Source organism: Pithys albifrons, chromosome 22, assembly GCF_047495875.1.
Source record: "Pithys albifrons albifrons isolate INPA30051 chromosome 22, PitAlb_v1, whole genome shotgun sequence".
Lineage (NCBI taxonomy): Eukaryota > Metazoa > Chordata > Aves > Passeriformes > Thamnophilidae > Pithys > Pithys albifrons.
The window spans coordinates 2,708,312-2,723,818 of record NC_092479.1 but is presented as its reverse complement, the minus strand read 5'-3'; the positions used below and the strand labels follow the sequence as shown (position 1 = coordinate 2,723,818).

General features: G+C 66.5%; 2 protein-coding genes across 6 annotated transcripts in view; both read right to left on the bottom strand.

Annotated features, from left to right (window-relative positions):
* Nucleotides 1-842: 842 nt before the first annotated feature.
* Nucleotides 843-8,270, bottom strand: RAP1GAP (RAP1 GTPase activating protein). The gene is made up of 17 exons (XM_071575461.1): nt 8,259-8,270; nt 8,108-8,186; nt 7,949-8,002; nt 7,787-7,870; nt 7,600-7,700; nt 7,385-7,514; nt 6,329-6,484; nt 6,180-6,251; nt 6,001-6,087; nt 4,376-4,513; nt 3,431-3,499; nt 3,243-3,352; nt 2,728-2,799; nt 1,380-1,470; nt 1,218-1,299; nt 1,023-1,090; nt 843-935 (listed from the first exon to the last, which is right to left on the bottom strand). Exons 2-17 carry the CDS (start codon nt 8,114-8,116, stop codon nt 927-929), a joined length of 1,332 nt encoding a protein of 443 aa, XP_071431562.1. The 5' UTR covers nt 8,117-8,186; nt 8,259-8,270; the 3' UTR covers nt 843-926.
* Nucleotides 8,271-13,433: 5,163 nt separating this feature from the next.
* USP48 (ubiquitin specific peptidase 48) overlaps nt 13,434-15,507 on the bottom strand; it is a 36,652-nt gene continuing 34,578 nt past the window's right edge. For all 5 annotated transcript variants that reach the window (XM_071575501.1, XM_071575506.1, XM_071575504.1 and 2 more), the window contains 3 exons: nt 15,231-15,279; nt 15,035-15,061; nt 13,434-14,939 (listed from right to left, as the gene is read on the bottom strand). In XM_071575501.1, coding sequence (XP_071431602.1) covers nt 14,917-14,939; nt 15,035-15,061; nt 15,231-15,279 — 99 coding nt within the window. In that variant the 3' untranslated portion in view covers nt 13,434-14,916. The remainder of the gene's footprint in view (nt 14,940-15,034; nt 15,062-15,230; nt 15,280-15,507) is intronic.

Here is a 15,507-nt window from a genome sequence, read left to right as displayed (position 1 = left end):
CACCCTTTGCCCTCCACCCCTATTCCGCCCCCCAGGCGTCTCCTGATCCCACCCCGCTCCCGCCGCTGGCGCTTCCCAGAACTCGGGCTATGTTTAACCCCTCCCGGGGTGCCGCGTGGTTTTTGGGGGTTCGGGGCGGGAGCCGCGTGCCCTTGGCCGGGGTTGGCAGGACGCCCCTGCCCACCCGCGCCGTGGCCAAACGCCGCTCCCGACGCCGGGCTGACCGCGGGAGCCAAGCCAGGCTTTGGTTGGGGTGGGTCAGGGCATCGCCCGCCGTATTTCGGGGTACCCGCAGCCCCCCAAAAATAGGAAGCACCAAAAAAAGGCTTTGCTCGGCGTGGCTCCTGGGAAACCTCAACATTTGGTTTAAATGACCCCCTCCCCCCAAAAAAAATTGGTGAATTTGGGGGTGTTTTTACAGCTCCCACTGATGTTTGGGGTTTTAGGGACACCCCTCTCAGATATTGGGGACCAACCACTGTAGCGATAAATAAACCTTTATTTTATACAGGACTCACGGGAAACACAAACACGATTTGAGGGGTGTGAAAAAATAATCCTCCCCTCCCCCCAGTTCCAGCCTCCGACCCTTCCGGAGCTTCTTTCCCTTATAAAGGGGGGAGGGGGAGCCCCTCGCGGGGTTACCCTGGATTTGAGCCCCCCATTTCTTTTTTAGGGAGGGGGCGATGCGGGGGTCGGACCCGCTCGTCAGTTTGGGGTCATGGCAGAGGGGGGGGCCCTTCGTGGTCCATCACCCCCCTCGAGGGGTATTTGGGGTGACAGAGATTGTCTGGAGCGGGGGACACTCCCGTTTCTCGGGGTGTCCCCCCGAATCCTGCCCAGGGGACGATGGCTTCAGCTCCTGGCACGGGGGTGGCACACGGGGGGCGGCGAAGCGGTGACCCCCCCCGCGGGTGGGGGGGTGACTATGAGCCCTGTGGGAGGGTCATCAGTGGGGACCCCCCAATGTGGCCACCCCCATTCTGGGGTGCACCGGGGGGGGGGAGGGGGCACAGCCTCACCGGGTTATGGGGGGGCTGCTCCAGCTGGATTTTGATCTCGGGGCAAGGGGAGTCGGGGGGGCGGCGGCCTGGGGGAAAAGGGGGGCCCCTGAGCACCCCGAGGGGCACCCCGAGCCCCGAGGGGCACCCCCAGCCCGGGGGGCACCCCCAGCCCCGCGGGGACCAACGCCCTGGTGAGGGGCTACGGGGGGGTACCTGTGGGGGTACCAGGGGGGTCATCCGGCCACGGGGTGTCAGGGAAGGCGTTGCGGTGGGTCCCCGAGGGCGAGCGGCTCTCCTGTAGGTGCAGGGGGGTCACAGGGGTGCTGCCCACCCCCAGCCCCCCCAGCACCCACCCCCCACCCGGGCACCCCGTACCCGGCCCTGCTCAGGCTCCTCGGCGGCGCTGCCGAAGCTGCTGGCGCTGGAGGAGGAGCGGGAGAAATCCGGCGGCTCCGGCTTCTCGGCCCTGCCAGGGACGGTTCCCAAGCCCGGGGACAGTCCCCAAGGCCACAACAGGCTGGCACCACGCCCTGTGGTCGCTGCCGTGGCCTGCCGCGACACCCTGTCCCCACGCCACCCTGTCCCAGCACACTGCATCCCCGTGCCACCCTGTCCCTGGGCTGTCCCCTCCCTGGGCACTCTGTCCCCACACCATTCCATCCCTCAGGTGTCCCATCCCCGTGCCACCCTGTCCCTGGGCTGTCCCCTCCCTGGGCACTCTGTCCCCACACCATTCCATCCCTCAGGTGTCCCATCCCCGTGCCACCCTGTCCCTGGGCTGTCCCCTCCCTGGGCACTCTGTCCCCACACCATTCCATCCCTCAGGTGTCCCATCCCCGTGCCACCCTGTCCCTGTGGTGTCCCATTCTTGTGCTATCCCCATGTCACCCAATCCCCATGCCACCCCATTCCTGGGATGTCCCACCCCTGGGATGTCCCAGACCCATGCAATCCTGCCCCATGTCCCTTGTCATCACACCAACCTGTGCCATGTGTCCCTGTGCCACCCCACCTCCATGCCACCCTGTGCCCAAGCCACCCACGTGTCACCCCACCCCACAGCCCCCTGACACCTTGTCCCTTTGCCATATAGGTCCTGTGCCACTTGGCTGCTGGGTGACCCTGTCCCTGGGACACTCCATCCCTCTGGTGTCCTGTCCCTATATTGTCCTGTGCCATCCTGGTGCCACCTTGTCCATCTCAGTGCCCTCCAGTCCCTAAGTCACCCTGTCTCTGTGCCACCTCATCCCAGTGTCACCCTGGCCCCCTGTATCCCTGTGCTGCACCATCCCAGTATCTCCCAGTCCCTGTGTCATCCTGGTGCCATCCCATCCCAGTGCCACCCCATCCTTGTGTCACTCTGTCTCTCAGTCCTCTCAGTGCCCTCCAGCACCTGTGTCACCCCAATGTCACCCCAGTGCCCCTTGTTCTTGCACTGCCCATCACAGTGTACCCATTCCCTGTGTCCCATGTCACCCCATCCCAGTGCCACCATGCCCCAGTGCCACCCTGTTCTTCTGCTGCCCCATCCCAGTGCCCCCCAGTCCCCGTGTCACCCTGTTATCCCCCTGTCCCCATCTCACCTGGTCTCGGTGCCACCCCATCCCGTTGCCACCCTGCTCCCTTCCCACACCACCCCAGAGCCTTCCAGTCCCCACGTCCTCCCACCCCAGTGCCACCCCTCCCGTCCTCGTGTCGCCCGTCCCGGTGCCAGCTGCGGGACCTGTCGTGGTGCCGGCGGCTCTCGGGGGAGCTGTGAGTGGAGCCGGAGCCCTCGGGGGCGGCGGGGCCGTCCCTGCGGGGAGCGGCGGCGGTGAGGGGACAGGAGGGGACATCGGGGGGTGCCAGCGAGCGGACACCGGGGGGTGCCAGCGGGAGGTGCCACTGGGAGGTGACAGCGGGAGGGGACACCGGGGGGTGCCAGCGGGAGGTGACAGAGGGAGGGGACACCGCGGGGTGCCAGCGGGAGGTGACAGCGGGAGGGGACACCGGGGGGTGACAGAGGGAGGGGACACCGGGGGGTGACAGTGGGAGGGGACACCGCGGGGTGCCAGGGAGGGGACACCGGGAGGTGACAGCGAGGGGACACCGGGGGATGACAGCGAGGTGACAGGGAGGGGACACCGGGAGGGGACACCAGGAGGTGACAGTGGGAGGGGACACCGGGAGGGGACAGCGAGAGGGGACACCGGGAGGGGACACCGCGGGGTGCCAGCCCCGAGCGGGGCCGGCGCTCACCTGCCGGCCGGTGCCTCCTGGATGCTCTCGATGCCGATGGCGCTGGAGCGACGGGAGCCGAGCGGGCCGGGCCGCCGCCGGGATGGGCTCTTCCCGGGCACCAGCAGCGCCTGCGGGGCGCCGTTACCGGGGGGACACCGGGGAGGGCGGGGGGACACCGCAGGGGGACACGCACCGGGGGTACCCACCTCTTCCACCGAGCCCAGCCCGATGGCGCTGCCGCGGCGTCCCCGGCGGCTCCCGGGCACCAACAGCGACTGCGGGGGACACCGCGTCACCCACCGGGGGCACAACGGGGGGACTGCGGGGGGGCAGTGGGCACCGGGGGGACACCGGGGGAACACCGGAGGGGGGCAGTGGGCAGCGGGGGGACTGCGGGGGGACACCGGAGGGGGGCAGTGGGCAGCGGGGGGACTGCGGGAGGACACCGGAGGGGGGCAGTGGGCACCGGGGGGACACCGGGGGACATCAGAGGGGGCAATGGGCACCGGGGGGACACCGGGGTGGGCACCGGGCACCGAGGGGACACCCGGGAGACACCGCGGGGGGCAGTCGGCACCGAGTAGGCACCGGGGTTGTACTGAGGGGAGCAATGGGTACAGGAGAGACTGCGGGGGGGCACCAGGGGGACAATGGGCAACCGGGGGGGGCAGTGGGCACCGAGGGGACACGGGGGTGACACCGGGGGGACAATGGGCACCAGGAAGGTCACTAGGGGTTGGCAATGAGTCCCAGGGAGGCACCGGGGGGTGGAGCCAATGGGAGGGGCGGGGCCGCTCTATGAATGGACCTGCGGGAGGGGGCGGGGCAGAGAGAATGGGCGGGGCTTAAAGCAGGGCGGAGTCTGTTTTGGGGAGGCGTGGCTTGTGGGTACATGGGCGGGGCTCGCGAGCAAGACCCTCCCTGCTGGGCGAGGGGCGTGGCCCCTGAGGATGGGCGTGGCCATTACGAAGGGGCGTGGTCACAGGGGAGGGGGTGGGGCTCGGCCGGCGGCGCCGAGGGCGCGGTCGGGGGTCCGAGGGGGGGGGGTTTGGGAACAAGGTGGGGCTCGGGAGGCCCCGGCCCAGCGGCCCCCAAGAAGGGGCAGAGTCCCCGCAGTGCCGGGTGGGGCAGCGGAACCCCCCGTGCCCCACCTTGAAGGACTCGAAGAATCCCGGGGCGGCCGCGCCGTTGTCGGGGCGCTCGTCGTCGGGGCCGAGACCCAGCATGGCCTGGCTGCGCGTCTGCAGCTCCTCGTGCAGCGTCTCCAGCAGCGCCGCCCGTGTCCGCTCCTGCCACCAACCCGCAGGGCTGCGCCACGCGGGACCACCGCCCCGAACCCACACCCCCCCGCCGCAGGGCTGTGCCACGCGGGACCACCGCCCCGAACCCACACCCCCCCCCGCCGCAGGGCTGTGCCACGCGGGGCCCGACCCCGCACCCACACACACCCCCCCGCAGGGCTGAGCCACGCGGGACCACCGCCCCGAACCCACACCCCACCCGCCGCAGGGCTGAGCCACGCGGGACCCGACCCCGCACCCACACACACCCCCCGCAGGGCTGTGCCACGCGGGACCCGACCACGCACCCACACACACACCCCCGCAGGGCTGAGCCACGCGGGACCACCGCCCCGAACCCACACACACCCCCCGCAGGGCTGAGCCACGCGGGACCCGACCCCGCACCCACACACCCACCCCGCAGGGCTGAGCCACGTGAGACCCGACCCTGCACCGCACACACCCCCCGCAGGGCTGAGCCACGTGAGACCCGACCCTGCACCGCACACACCCCCCGCAGGGCTGAGCCACGCGGGACCCGACCCTGCACCCACACACACCCCTCCGCAGGGCTGAGCCACGCGGGACCCGACCCCGCACCCACACACACACCCCGCAGGGCTGAGCCACGCGGGACCCGACCACGCACCCACACACACCCCCCCGCAGGGCTGTGCCCACCAACCCCACACCAGCCCCTCTGGCACAGCTTCCCCCACGCAAGACCAACCTCGCACCCCCCCACCGCCCGCATTGCTGTACCACGCAAGACACCCACCCACGCACCCCGCACCGCTGCACCCGCGTGAGAGACCACCCACCACGCAGCTGCCACCCCCGAGGGACCACCACACCCCCCGCACCTCTGCACACATGCGAAACCAACCCCCGCACCCCCTCCCAAACCGCTGCCACCCACGCGAGACCACCACACCCCCCCCCCATCCCCTGCACTGCTGCACCCACGCGAGACCGCTCTGGGCACCCCCTCCCCCCCATCGCTGCCCCCACGAGACCCCCCCACGGTACCCCTGCCCACGCACCCACACGGGGACCCACAGTACCCACCCCCTGCCCACCCACGAGCAGCTCCCACGGCGTGTCCAGGTCCCACGGTGGGGCCCACGGACACGGCAGCACCCACAGTACCCACAGCCCCATGTTGTGCCCCACGGCTCTACCAGCCCCCCTGCAGCTGGAATGCCCCTGGGTGCCCCTCAGCCCCCCGTGCCCATCTCACGCCCCGGATGCCCCCGAGGCCCCCACGCCCATCCCACACCCCCGGGTGCCCCCAAGCCCCGCGTGCCCATCCCACACCCCCAGGTGCCCCCCAGCCCCCTGGGTGTCCCTCAGACCCCGTGCCCATCCCACGCCCCCGGGTGCCCCCGAGCCCCCCACGTCCATCCCACACCCCCGGGTGCCCCTCAGCCTCCTGGGTGCCCCACAGACCCCCGTGCCCACCCCATATGTCTGGGCGCCCCCCATGCCCACACCTCCAGCTTGGCGAACTTCTCTGCCCGGTAACAGGCGTACTCGGCATTGATGAGCTTCGTCAGCAGGAACTCCTGGAATTCGGGGCCCTGCGGGGCGAGGGGGGCTCTGGGTGGGTGGGTGGGTGCGTGGGTGGGTGGGTGTCCCCGCGGCCCTCCTGGCAGTGCCCACGGGCACTCACCTTCCTGAAGACGGCAGGGTCGGGCAGTGGGGGCCCGAAGAAGGGCACGTCGTCACGGGCGGTGACCGAGACCTGCGGCGGGTGGGGGGGTGACAGGACACCCCGCGAGCCCCCCACGGGCACGGGGGGCACTGGGGCACTGGGGGTACCTTGTAGAGGGTGCCCTGGGGGCCGCCCTGCTCCAGCTGCACCACCACGAAGGCGTGGAGGAAGTTGGAGGCGATCATGTCGGGCACGAACGGCGTGTTCTCGTCCTGGAAGACGATGGCCACGATGTCGTTCCCGATGTGGCGCTTCCGCTGCAGCTGCGGGGACAGGGGGGGCACGGAGGGGCACAGGGGGGCACACGGAGGACACACGGGGGGCATGGGGGGCACAGCAGGGTATGAGGGACAGAGGGTGGTCTCGCCAGGGGGGCCAAAGGGAATGGAAGCTCCTACATCCCATAGATGCCCCCCAGCACTTATGGGTGCTCCACCAGCCCCCTGTGTCCCATATTTCCCCCCTGACACCCATGGGTGCCTTACCAGCCCTCTGCATCCCATAGATGTCCATCAGCACCTGTGGGTGCCCCTCCTGCTCCTGGGCCCCATAGATGCCCCCCAGCACCCATGGTTGCCTCTGGAGTTTTATATCCCATAAACTCCCCCTGCCCCAGCACCCATGGGTGCCCCAGGAGTGCCCTGCACTCCACAGACACCCCCAACAGCCATGGGGTGTGCTGCTAGCCCATGTGCCTCACAAATGCCCCCCCAGCACCTGTGAGCGACCCAGGAGCTTTTACAACCTGTAGACACACCCCCAGCACCCATGGGTGCCCCAGGAGCCCCTGCCCTCCACAGACACCTCCAAAGCCCCCCAGAGATGTCCCACCAGCCCTTCTGCCCCATGAGGGTGCCCCAGGACCACCTACACCCCCATGCTCCCTAGCACCCATGTGTTCTCTCTCTTCCACTCTCCCCTCCCACCCATGGGTGCCCCAGGAGGTTCTGCCCCCACAGACACCCTCCCAGCACCCACAGATGCCCCACCAGCCCTTCCACCCCATGAGGGTGCCCCAGGACCACCTACATCCCCCACCCCGTCCCTCTCAAGCATCCATGTGTTCCCCCCTACCCTTGCCCCCCTCTTGCCCCCAGGCACCCATGGGTGTCCCAGGAGCCCCTGCCTCCCCCCAGATCCCCCCAGCACCTCTGGGTGCCCACCTGCTGGGCGTCCCCCTCGGTGTAGGGCAGTTTGGTGGACACGTGGAACATGATCTCCTTGTCACGGAAGTGGCAATAGACGGACTCGCTGCCCGTCTGCCCGTGGGTCACATCCAGCCCCCCCCGGAACCTGGGTGGGTGGGTGGGTGGGAAGGGGCACCCTCAGCCTCCTGCCCGTGGGTGCCCCCCGGACCCCCCAGCACCCCATCACCCACCCCTTGAAGTCCCGCAGCTGCACCCGCTGGCCCAGGACGTCCAGGAATTCAGTGAAGGCCGGGCTCTCCTCCGTGGTGCCGAAAAGCTCCTCCTCCGAGGTCTGTGGGGGGTGGGGATGGGTGCCAGCACCCACCCGGGGCACCCCCTCCCACCCTGACCCCCTCCCCCCACCCCGCCCCCCCATACCTGCCCCAGTTTTTGGTAGATAACCCCAAATTTGAAGTGGTTGCTGAGCACGTGCTCGTCGAAGGCGAGGATGAGGCGGGACGCCTGTGGGGTGGGAGGGGGCCGAGGTTGGGGGGGGCACCCATGGGTGCCCACGCGCCCCCCTCCCCACACCCCCTTCACCTTGGGATAGAGCACGGGGTAGAACCGATCCACGTTGACGTCCTCACACACCAGCTGTGGGAAGGGGAGGCGATGCCATGAGGGGCTGGGGGTACCCGTGGGTGCTGCCAGGGGTACTTCAGGGGCACCCAGGGGTGTTGATGTGGGGGTCACACCCACCTTGGCCATCTGCACCACGTTGGGGAACTCGGCCAGGCAGGAGATGGGCACCACGTCGTGCAGGGTGCGGGTGCGGGTGCTGCGGGGCGAGCAGGGGGTCAGGGGAGCCTTGGCCCAGGTGGCACCCATGGGTGCCCCCGACCCCACTCACCGCAGCAGCAGGTGGAGCTGCTCCTGCTCGTCGTACTTGAGGGAGAAGACGAGGTGGCCCAGCGCCGGGTCCAGGGAGTAGTAGTTGAAGTGCTCCTGTGGGAGGGGCCGAGCAGCTGTGGCTGTGCCAGCGGGGGCTCCTGGGGGGCGCCCGGGGTGGGGGGCACCCGAGATGGGGGGCACCCGAGTCCGTGAGCACCGTCATCCACCAGTGCCCGCATCCATGGGCGCCCACACCCATGGGCACCCACATCCATGGGCACCCATATACATGAGGCACCCATATCCACGGGAACAGTCATCCACCAGCGCCCACATCCATGGACACCCATATCCATGGGCACCCTCATTCATGAGCACCCACATCCATGAGCACCCATATACATGGGGCACCCATATCCATGGGCACCCATATCCATGGGCATCGTCACCCACCAGCACCCACATCCATGGGCATCCTCAACCACCAGCACCCACATCCATGGGCACCCATATCCATGGGCACCCTCATTCATGAGCACCCACATCCATGAGCACCCATATACATGGGGCACCCATATCCATGGGCACCCATATCCATGGGCATCATGACCCACCAGCACCCACATCCATGGGCACCCATATCCATGGGCATCCTCATCCACCAGCACCCATATCCATGGGCACCCTCATCCATGAGCACCCATGTCTATGAGCATCCATATCCACCAGCACCCATATCCATGAGCACCCATATCCACAGGCACCATCATTCCTGAACACCATCATCCATAAGCACCTGTCCCATGGAGCACCCATGTCCATGAGCACCCCAAGTCCCTCAGCACCCAATGCCCATGAGCACCTGTACCCACAGACACCACCTATGGAGCTCATGTGCAATGAGCCTCCCACCTCTATGAGCACCCGTGTCCATGAGCACCCACGTCCATGAGCACCCACATGCAAGAGCACCTCTGCTTATGAGGTGTCCATGCCCATGTCCTTCCATACCTATGGAGAACCCATCCACCCCGAGCACCCTTGTCATGGGGCACCCATGTCCATGAGCACCCATGTCCCAGGGCTGCCACACCCACAGATACCCACAGATATCCCCACCCATGTCCATGAGCACCCATGTCCTTGGGCTGCCACACCCACAGATACCCCATCCATGTCCATGAGCACCCACATGCACAAGCACCCACGTGTATGAGGTCTCTGTGACCCCCCTGCCCATCCATACCTGTGGGGTCACACACCCAGGCCCCACACCTGCAGCACCCCGAGGCCTCACCTTGCCCAGGAAGTGCTTGCGGTAGATCTTGGCCGTGTGGTTGCCCTCCAGCCTTGCCCGTGTGCCGGGGGCCGACGTGGGGGGCGACTCGGGGGCGCCGCTCAGCTGGTGGTTGGTGCCCTCGATCCAGTAACCCCCAAACTGCGGCAGGAGGATGAGGGGGAACGGCCCCTCCCGGCCCAGCACCTGCACCCACAGCCACGGTGGGTGCTCCAGCACCCACCCACCCACCGACCCACCCGCCCTGCCCTCACACCCATCCCTGCAGGGGGTGGGTGCCCTACCTCGTGCACGCTGGGGTAGGGGATGTAGTCCTCCTCTGTCTGCAAGACAACAGGTGAGTGATGGCCATGGTGGCACCCTGGGGTGCTGGGGTGGGTGGTGGCCATGCTGGCACCCGTGGGTGCTGGTTGGGTGCCCCCCACCCCATTGACACTTGCCTTGAGTGGCGGGGGGACGGCGTGGCGCTGCTGGGCCATCCTGCTGCCCTGTGGAGACGGGGGCTGTGGGTCCCCATCACCCCACTGGGGACAGACACCCCTGGGTGGGGGGCACCCATGGGCGCTTACCTGGGGGTGGGGTGGTGGTGCTGGCCGGAGACACGTCTAGGTGGTGTGAGGGGGTCCAGGGGGGCCCATGGCGCGTCCTGGGAGAGAGGAGAGCTCCCCCACAGCCCCTCGCCGGGACGCCCGGGCAGGTGTTCCCCGGAGCCGAGCGAGGGCAGCGGGGCGGGGGCGGCGGGGGCGGCGGGGTGGGGTCACCGCGCGGGGGGATCTGCCCGCTGAGACCCCGCAACTCATCGCACCCACCCCCCGCCCCGAGGGGCGCCCTCTGCCGGCGGGAGGCGGCGCCGCGTGGGGCAGCACCACGGACAGCGCCGGGCACCGCGACCGGCCCGGGCCACTGGCACCGGCCCCGGCAGTGGCACCGGCCCCGGGAGTGTCACTGACCCTCTGCCAGTGTCATCATCCCCATGAAAGTGTCACAGACCCCGTGTCAGTGTCACCGACCCTGTGCCAGTGTCATCAGCCCCGTGAAAGTGTCACAGACTCCGTGCCAGTGTCACCAACCCTGTGCCAGTGTCATCACCCCTGTGCCAGTGTCATCATCCCCGTGAAAGTGTCACCGACCCCGTGCCACTGTCACCATCCCTTTGCCACTGTCACCGACCTCCACGTCAAAGTAGACCCCACGTCAGCGTCGCCATCCCCATAACAGTGTCACCAACCCCATGCCAGTGTAACCATCCCCATGCCACTGTCACCACTCCCATGCTGGTGTCACCATCCCCGTGCAAGTGCCACCAATCCCGTGCCAGTGTGACCATGCCCACGCCAATGTCACTATCCCTGTCAAAGCGTCACCCCGTGCAAGTGTCACCATCTCCGTGCCAGCGTCACTGATCTTGTCAAAGTGTCACCGACCTCACCAAAGTGTCACCATCCCCGTGCCATGGGCTGGCACCAGCTCCAGGTGGGGAGAAGTGGGGGGCTGGCACCCGGGGAGGGGACAGGCAGCTCCCCGGCGACACGCCAGGGTGGGGACAGGGCCACCATGCAAGTGTCACCAGCCCTGTGCAAATGTCACCGTCTCCGTGCAAATGTCACCATGCCCGTGCCAGTGTCACCATCCCCGCGCAGATGATGCCACTGTCCTCGTGCACACGCGACACTGGTGCAAACACAGCCCTGCTGCAAACGCGCCCCGGGCCCGCGCAAACACAATGACGGGTGAGCGCGTCCCCGGTGCCAAAGGGACCCTCGTGCCAATGTCCCCGTCCCCGCGCAAGGGGCGCAGAGCAGCCCCGTCCTTGCACAGACCCGCCCGTGGTGCAGCCGCGGCCCCGGGGCAGGTGTGCCCAGCCCTGTGCAAACAGCCCCGGCACAGCCCCGGCCAGGTGTGACCCGCCCCGCGCCGGCCCCGCTGTCCCCGTGCCGGGGCCACTCCGCTGCCAATGCGACACTGCCACCCGTCCCCGTGCAAACACGACCCTCGTGCCAACGCGCCCCGTCCCCGTGGCACCCCCGGGCCCGCAGCGTGACCCCGCCGCGCTGGGGGTCCTGGGGGGCTCCCCTATCGTTGAGCCCCCCCTCGAGCACCCGGGCTGGGGGGCAGTCCCGGGGAGGGTGGGGGGCAGCACTGGGGGGGGTGCCCTAAATGTGTCGCCAGGCTGGGGGGGCACAGGCTGGGTTTGGGGGTGGAAATGGGAGGCAGACTGGGCAGACTGGGATAGGGGGAGACAAAGCTGGGGGACAGGAGGTGGGGTAGTTTTGGGGTATCCGGGGGGGTGCGGATTTGGGGGGGGGGGGAAGGTAGCAGGGTGTAATTCTGGAGAGATGCTGGGGGGCACAGGCTGGCGGGTTAATGGGGGGCTCCTCCCTCCCGCCCCCTCCCCAGACCGGGGCTCGTCCCCCCAGGCCAGGAGCATCCCCCGGCCATCCCCTCCCCGGTACCGGCGGCACTGAAGGTCACCGGCGGACGGACCCCCCGGGGCTGCGTCGGGGATGGAGGGACACCCCGAGTGGGGTGTCTCCGGAGGGACCCCCGTGTTCGGTGCCCGCGGGGCGGCACTTACCGGGGGCGGCGGGGCCGGGGCGGTCCCGGAGCGGGGCCGGTACCGAGCGGAGCCGAGAGGGGCCCCGGCGCTCGCTGCCACCGCGCAGCGTCACGTGCGGCGGGGCGGGGCGGCCCCTCCGGGGGCGGCGGGACCGGGCACCGCACCGGGAACCGGGCACCGCACCGCGGAACGGCCGCGGGCACCGCCAACGCACCGCCGGCACCGGGGAAACGACGCCGGAACCGGGAAGCGGCATCCGGAACTGGGGATCCCCCTCCGTCCCTGATGTCACCCCCCGGCACCGCCTGGGTGTCCCCTCCCTCCCCAGCGCAGACCGGGAAGGGTCTCCATCCCCCTGCCCGTGGCTGGCACTCGGGTACCGCTGTGCCCATCACCCGCACACCCCTCCGATCGGCTCGCGGGCCTCCCCCCACATCCCTCCTGGGACCCAGAGCAGCCCCCATTCATACCCCCCCCGCTTCCCCCACATCCATAGTCCCCCATTCCTGGTACTCAGGGAACCCCCATATCCATCCCTGGTGCCCAAAGTCCTCCTACCCTCTCCTCTCTCCATCCCTGGTACCCTCCTCCCTCATCCATAACCTCCCCTCCCTGGTACCCAGGGCCCCCCCTTCTCACTCATAACCCCCTATAACTGGTACCAGGTTACCCCACTTAAACCCTCCCTGGTACCCAGGTTACACCTCCCAGCCCTTAACCCTCCATCTCTGATACCCAGAGTGCCCCCCATCCATCCCTGGTACCCAGGGAACTCCTCCAGTCCATAATGCCTCCCTGGCACTCAGGGGACCCCATCCGTCCCTCCCTGGCACTAAGGGGACCCCACTCACCCATAACCTCCCCTTCCCAACCCCTCCCAACCCTTAATCCCTCATCCCTGGCACCCAGAGCATCCCCCCATCCCTCCCTGGCACACACGGTACCCCCATCACCCCACATCCCCTCTCCTCCCCCCCTCAGCACCCAGGACATGACTGACACCCCCCAATCCAGCACCCACCTTCCCCTCCAGCGCCCAGGGGGACACCCTGGCTCGGGGACCCTCGGGGGGGGGAAGTGGCGCCAGCTCCAGAAGGGAAGGAAGGGGGGCTGGAACTCAGGGGGCACATGCCCAGCTGGGATGAGACAGGCCCAGCTCCCCAGCTCCATAAAACCCACTCCCGGTGCCAGGGTGGGGGCGGAATTCCCACTCCAGCAGGATCCCACTCGCTCCCATCCCACCCCCAGCACCCCCCGCCCTTCCTGGGCCGGCTCAGCGCAGGATTTGTGGGATAACCCCCCCAGCCCACGTGTCTGCACCGCAACGAGGCTGCCACGGCTCCAATGACAACTTTAATCCGATAATATTTGCAAATAACAGACAAAACAGGAACGGGCCCTGGGCTCACACCTGGAACCTGCGGAGGATCCGGCGCTGCCGGAACCGCCCCAGCCCCGGCCACCCCCCGACAGCCCCTCCCACAACAGGATGAGCTCAAGGAAGAGAGTTTTGTTGTGTTTTATATATATAACATTTAAAAAAATGAACAGCAACTTGAAAAGATGGAATTTCCAAGGAATATGTACACAAGCGAGTGCTTCAGGCTGGGAAGAAAAAGCTCCTGCGGCTTCGGCACATGGAATTCCTCATGTCTGTACCTTGGGAAAAAATCCACGGGTCCAAACTGCCCCCAAACCCCACGTTTTAGGAGCTTTAGAGCCCCTCAAATGCTGCTCCTTCACCCCCAAACCCAGCATGGTCAGGGAGGAGGGGTCTGGCAAGGAGCAGCTGGAATTCTTCGGATAAAACCTTGGGAAAAGTCCATCAGAAATCAAAACTAGTGGGGCTTTGGTGATGAGATTTGTGCCCCCCACCCTCTTCTTGCACCCCAAATTCCTGCAAACCTTGACAAAATAAAACTGATGTGATCTCCACATCATATTTTTCCATGGAAACAAGGGAAAAGGCTGGAAAGGAAGAGGAAATCTGGAATTTCATGACAGAGATCCCTCAGCAGTGCCCGGTGTGGATCAGTCTGGAAATGGGTATTTCCTCCTCATTATTAACGGGGAGAAATTCATAATAATAATTAGTGCATTTCTGAAAAATGAGGATAAAGTGGGGGGAACCCTCTTCCCAAGGGAACACGCCTCCCACCTGCACCCCTCGCTGGCTCCGGCTGTCTGAGAGCTCCTGGAGGAAAATGTTCTCCACAATCATCCAAATACCCCAAATCCCGACAAACCACCCCAGTTTCCAGAGCCCAGGCAGTTACTGGATCCTCCAAGGCACGGAAGGGGCAGAGGGAAGCAGAGAGGGGGCGGCTCCCAACCCGGGAAGGGTTTGTGGGGCAGATCCCAACTTCCATTTGGGGTGAAATCAATGAAGGTTCCTTGTCTGCAAGACATTCCTCCCAAAGCCCCAATTATTCCTGCACTTCCATGCTGGGCTGACAGTGGATCAAAGGTGGGATTATCCTGCAGAGGAGGAGGGAGCAGGATGGTTTGGATCTACCTGCCCACACCCCTCGGGGCCAGGCTGGGGACACCCCTGGCCCCAAACCCCCAAGGCTGCTCAACTTCCCAACCTTCCTGTTCTCTGTTAAGACAAACCCAGGAAGGTGCTCCTGAGGCAGGATGTCCTTCAGTGCAATCTGCTTTGACATAAGGCATTGGTTCTTGGGGGAGCAGACGCCTCGCGCTGGGTCTCTCTGCCTTCTGGAGGAGTCACAAAGTCCCACCTCCACCTCTGTTTTGGATGCTTTTAATGCCCTACCATGACACAAATCCTCTTCCCTTCGGGTTGCTCCTCTTGGAAAACCATCAGTGGCCAAGTAAACCAGTCCCTGGGGGGATGAAACACCAGCAGGAGATGAGGAGGGAGCGGGATGGGGCTGGAATTTGGGGGGGGATGTAAGGGGGGAGAGTCACCCAAACTCACCTTTAAATCCCTCTTCAGGCAGACAAACTGGGATGGGAAGGGAAGGAAAGGAAGGTGTCAGTTGTTGTTCTGAGCAATGAATATTCCACAGATGACAAGGAAGTGCCACAATCCCCGTTTTCCACCTTTCCAACCCAAATCCTTGGCCATCAATGCTCCTCCCACCCCCCCCCAAGCCTTCCCCCTGCCCTCTGACCTTGCATAACATCGTCCATCGCTGCGTAATCTGCAATGGGCTCATCAGCCTGGAAAAAACATGGGAATGTTGGGATGCTGGAAGGCAGGAGCTCATGGACCCACCGGGCCATGGGCCTGCTTGGGAGGGCAGAGGGAATGAATGGGGGTCCTGCCCACACTCTGGGAACATGAGGGGAGGATTCACCCCTAATCTGGCTGGAGTTTGGGATGGGACCTACAGAGCTCAGCAGCAAAATCAGCCAATAAAGGCCCTGGGAAAGAAAAGTAAGGGTGTT

Excerpts from the sequence above, each read along its gene's own strand:
- RAP1GAP (XM_071575461.1), bottom strand. Across the intron at positions 4,514-6,000 it reads AGAAGTTCGCCAAGCTGGAG|GAGCGGACACGGGCGGCGCT; the intron begins GTGTGGGCATGG and ends GGTTGGTGGCAG. Across the intron at positions 2,800-3,242 it reads CAGGAGGCACCGGCCGGCAG|GGACGGCCCCGCCGCCCCCG; the intron begins GTGAGCGCCGGC and ends CGCTCCCCGCAG.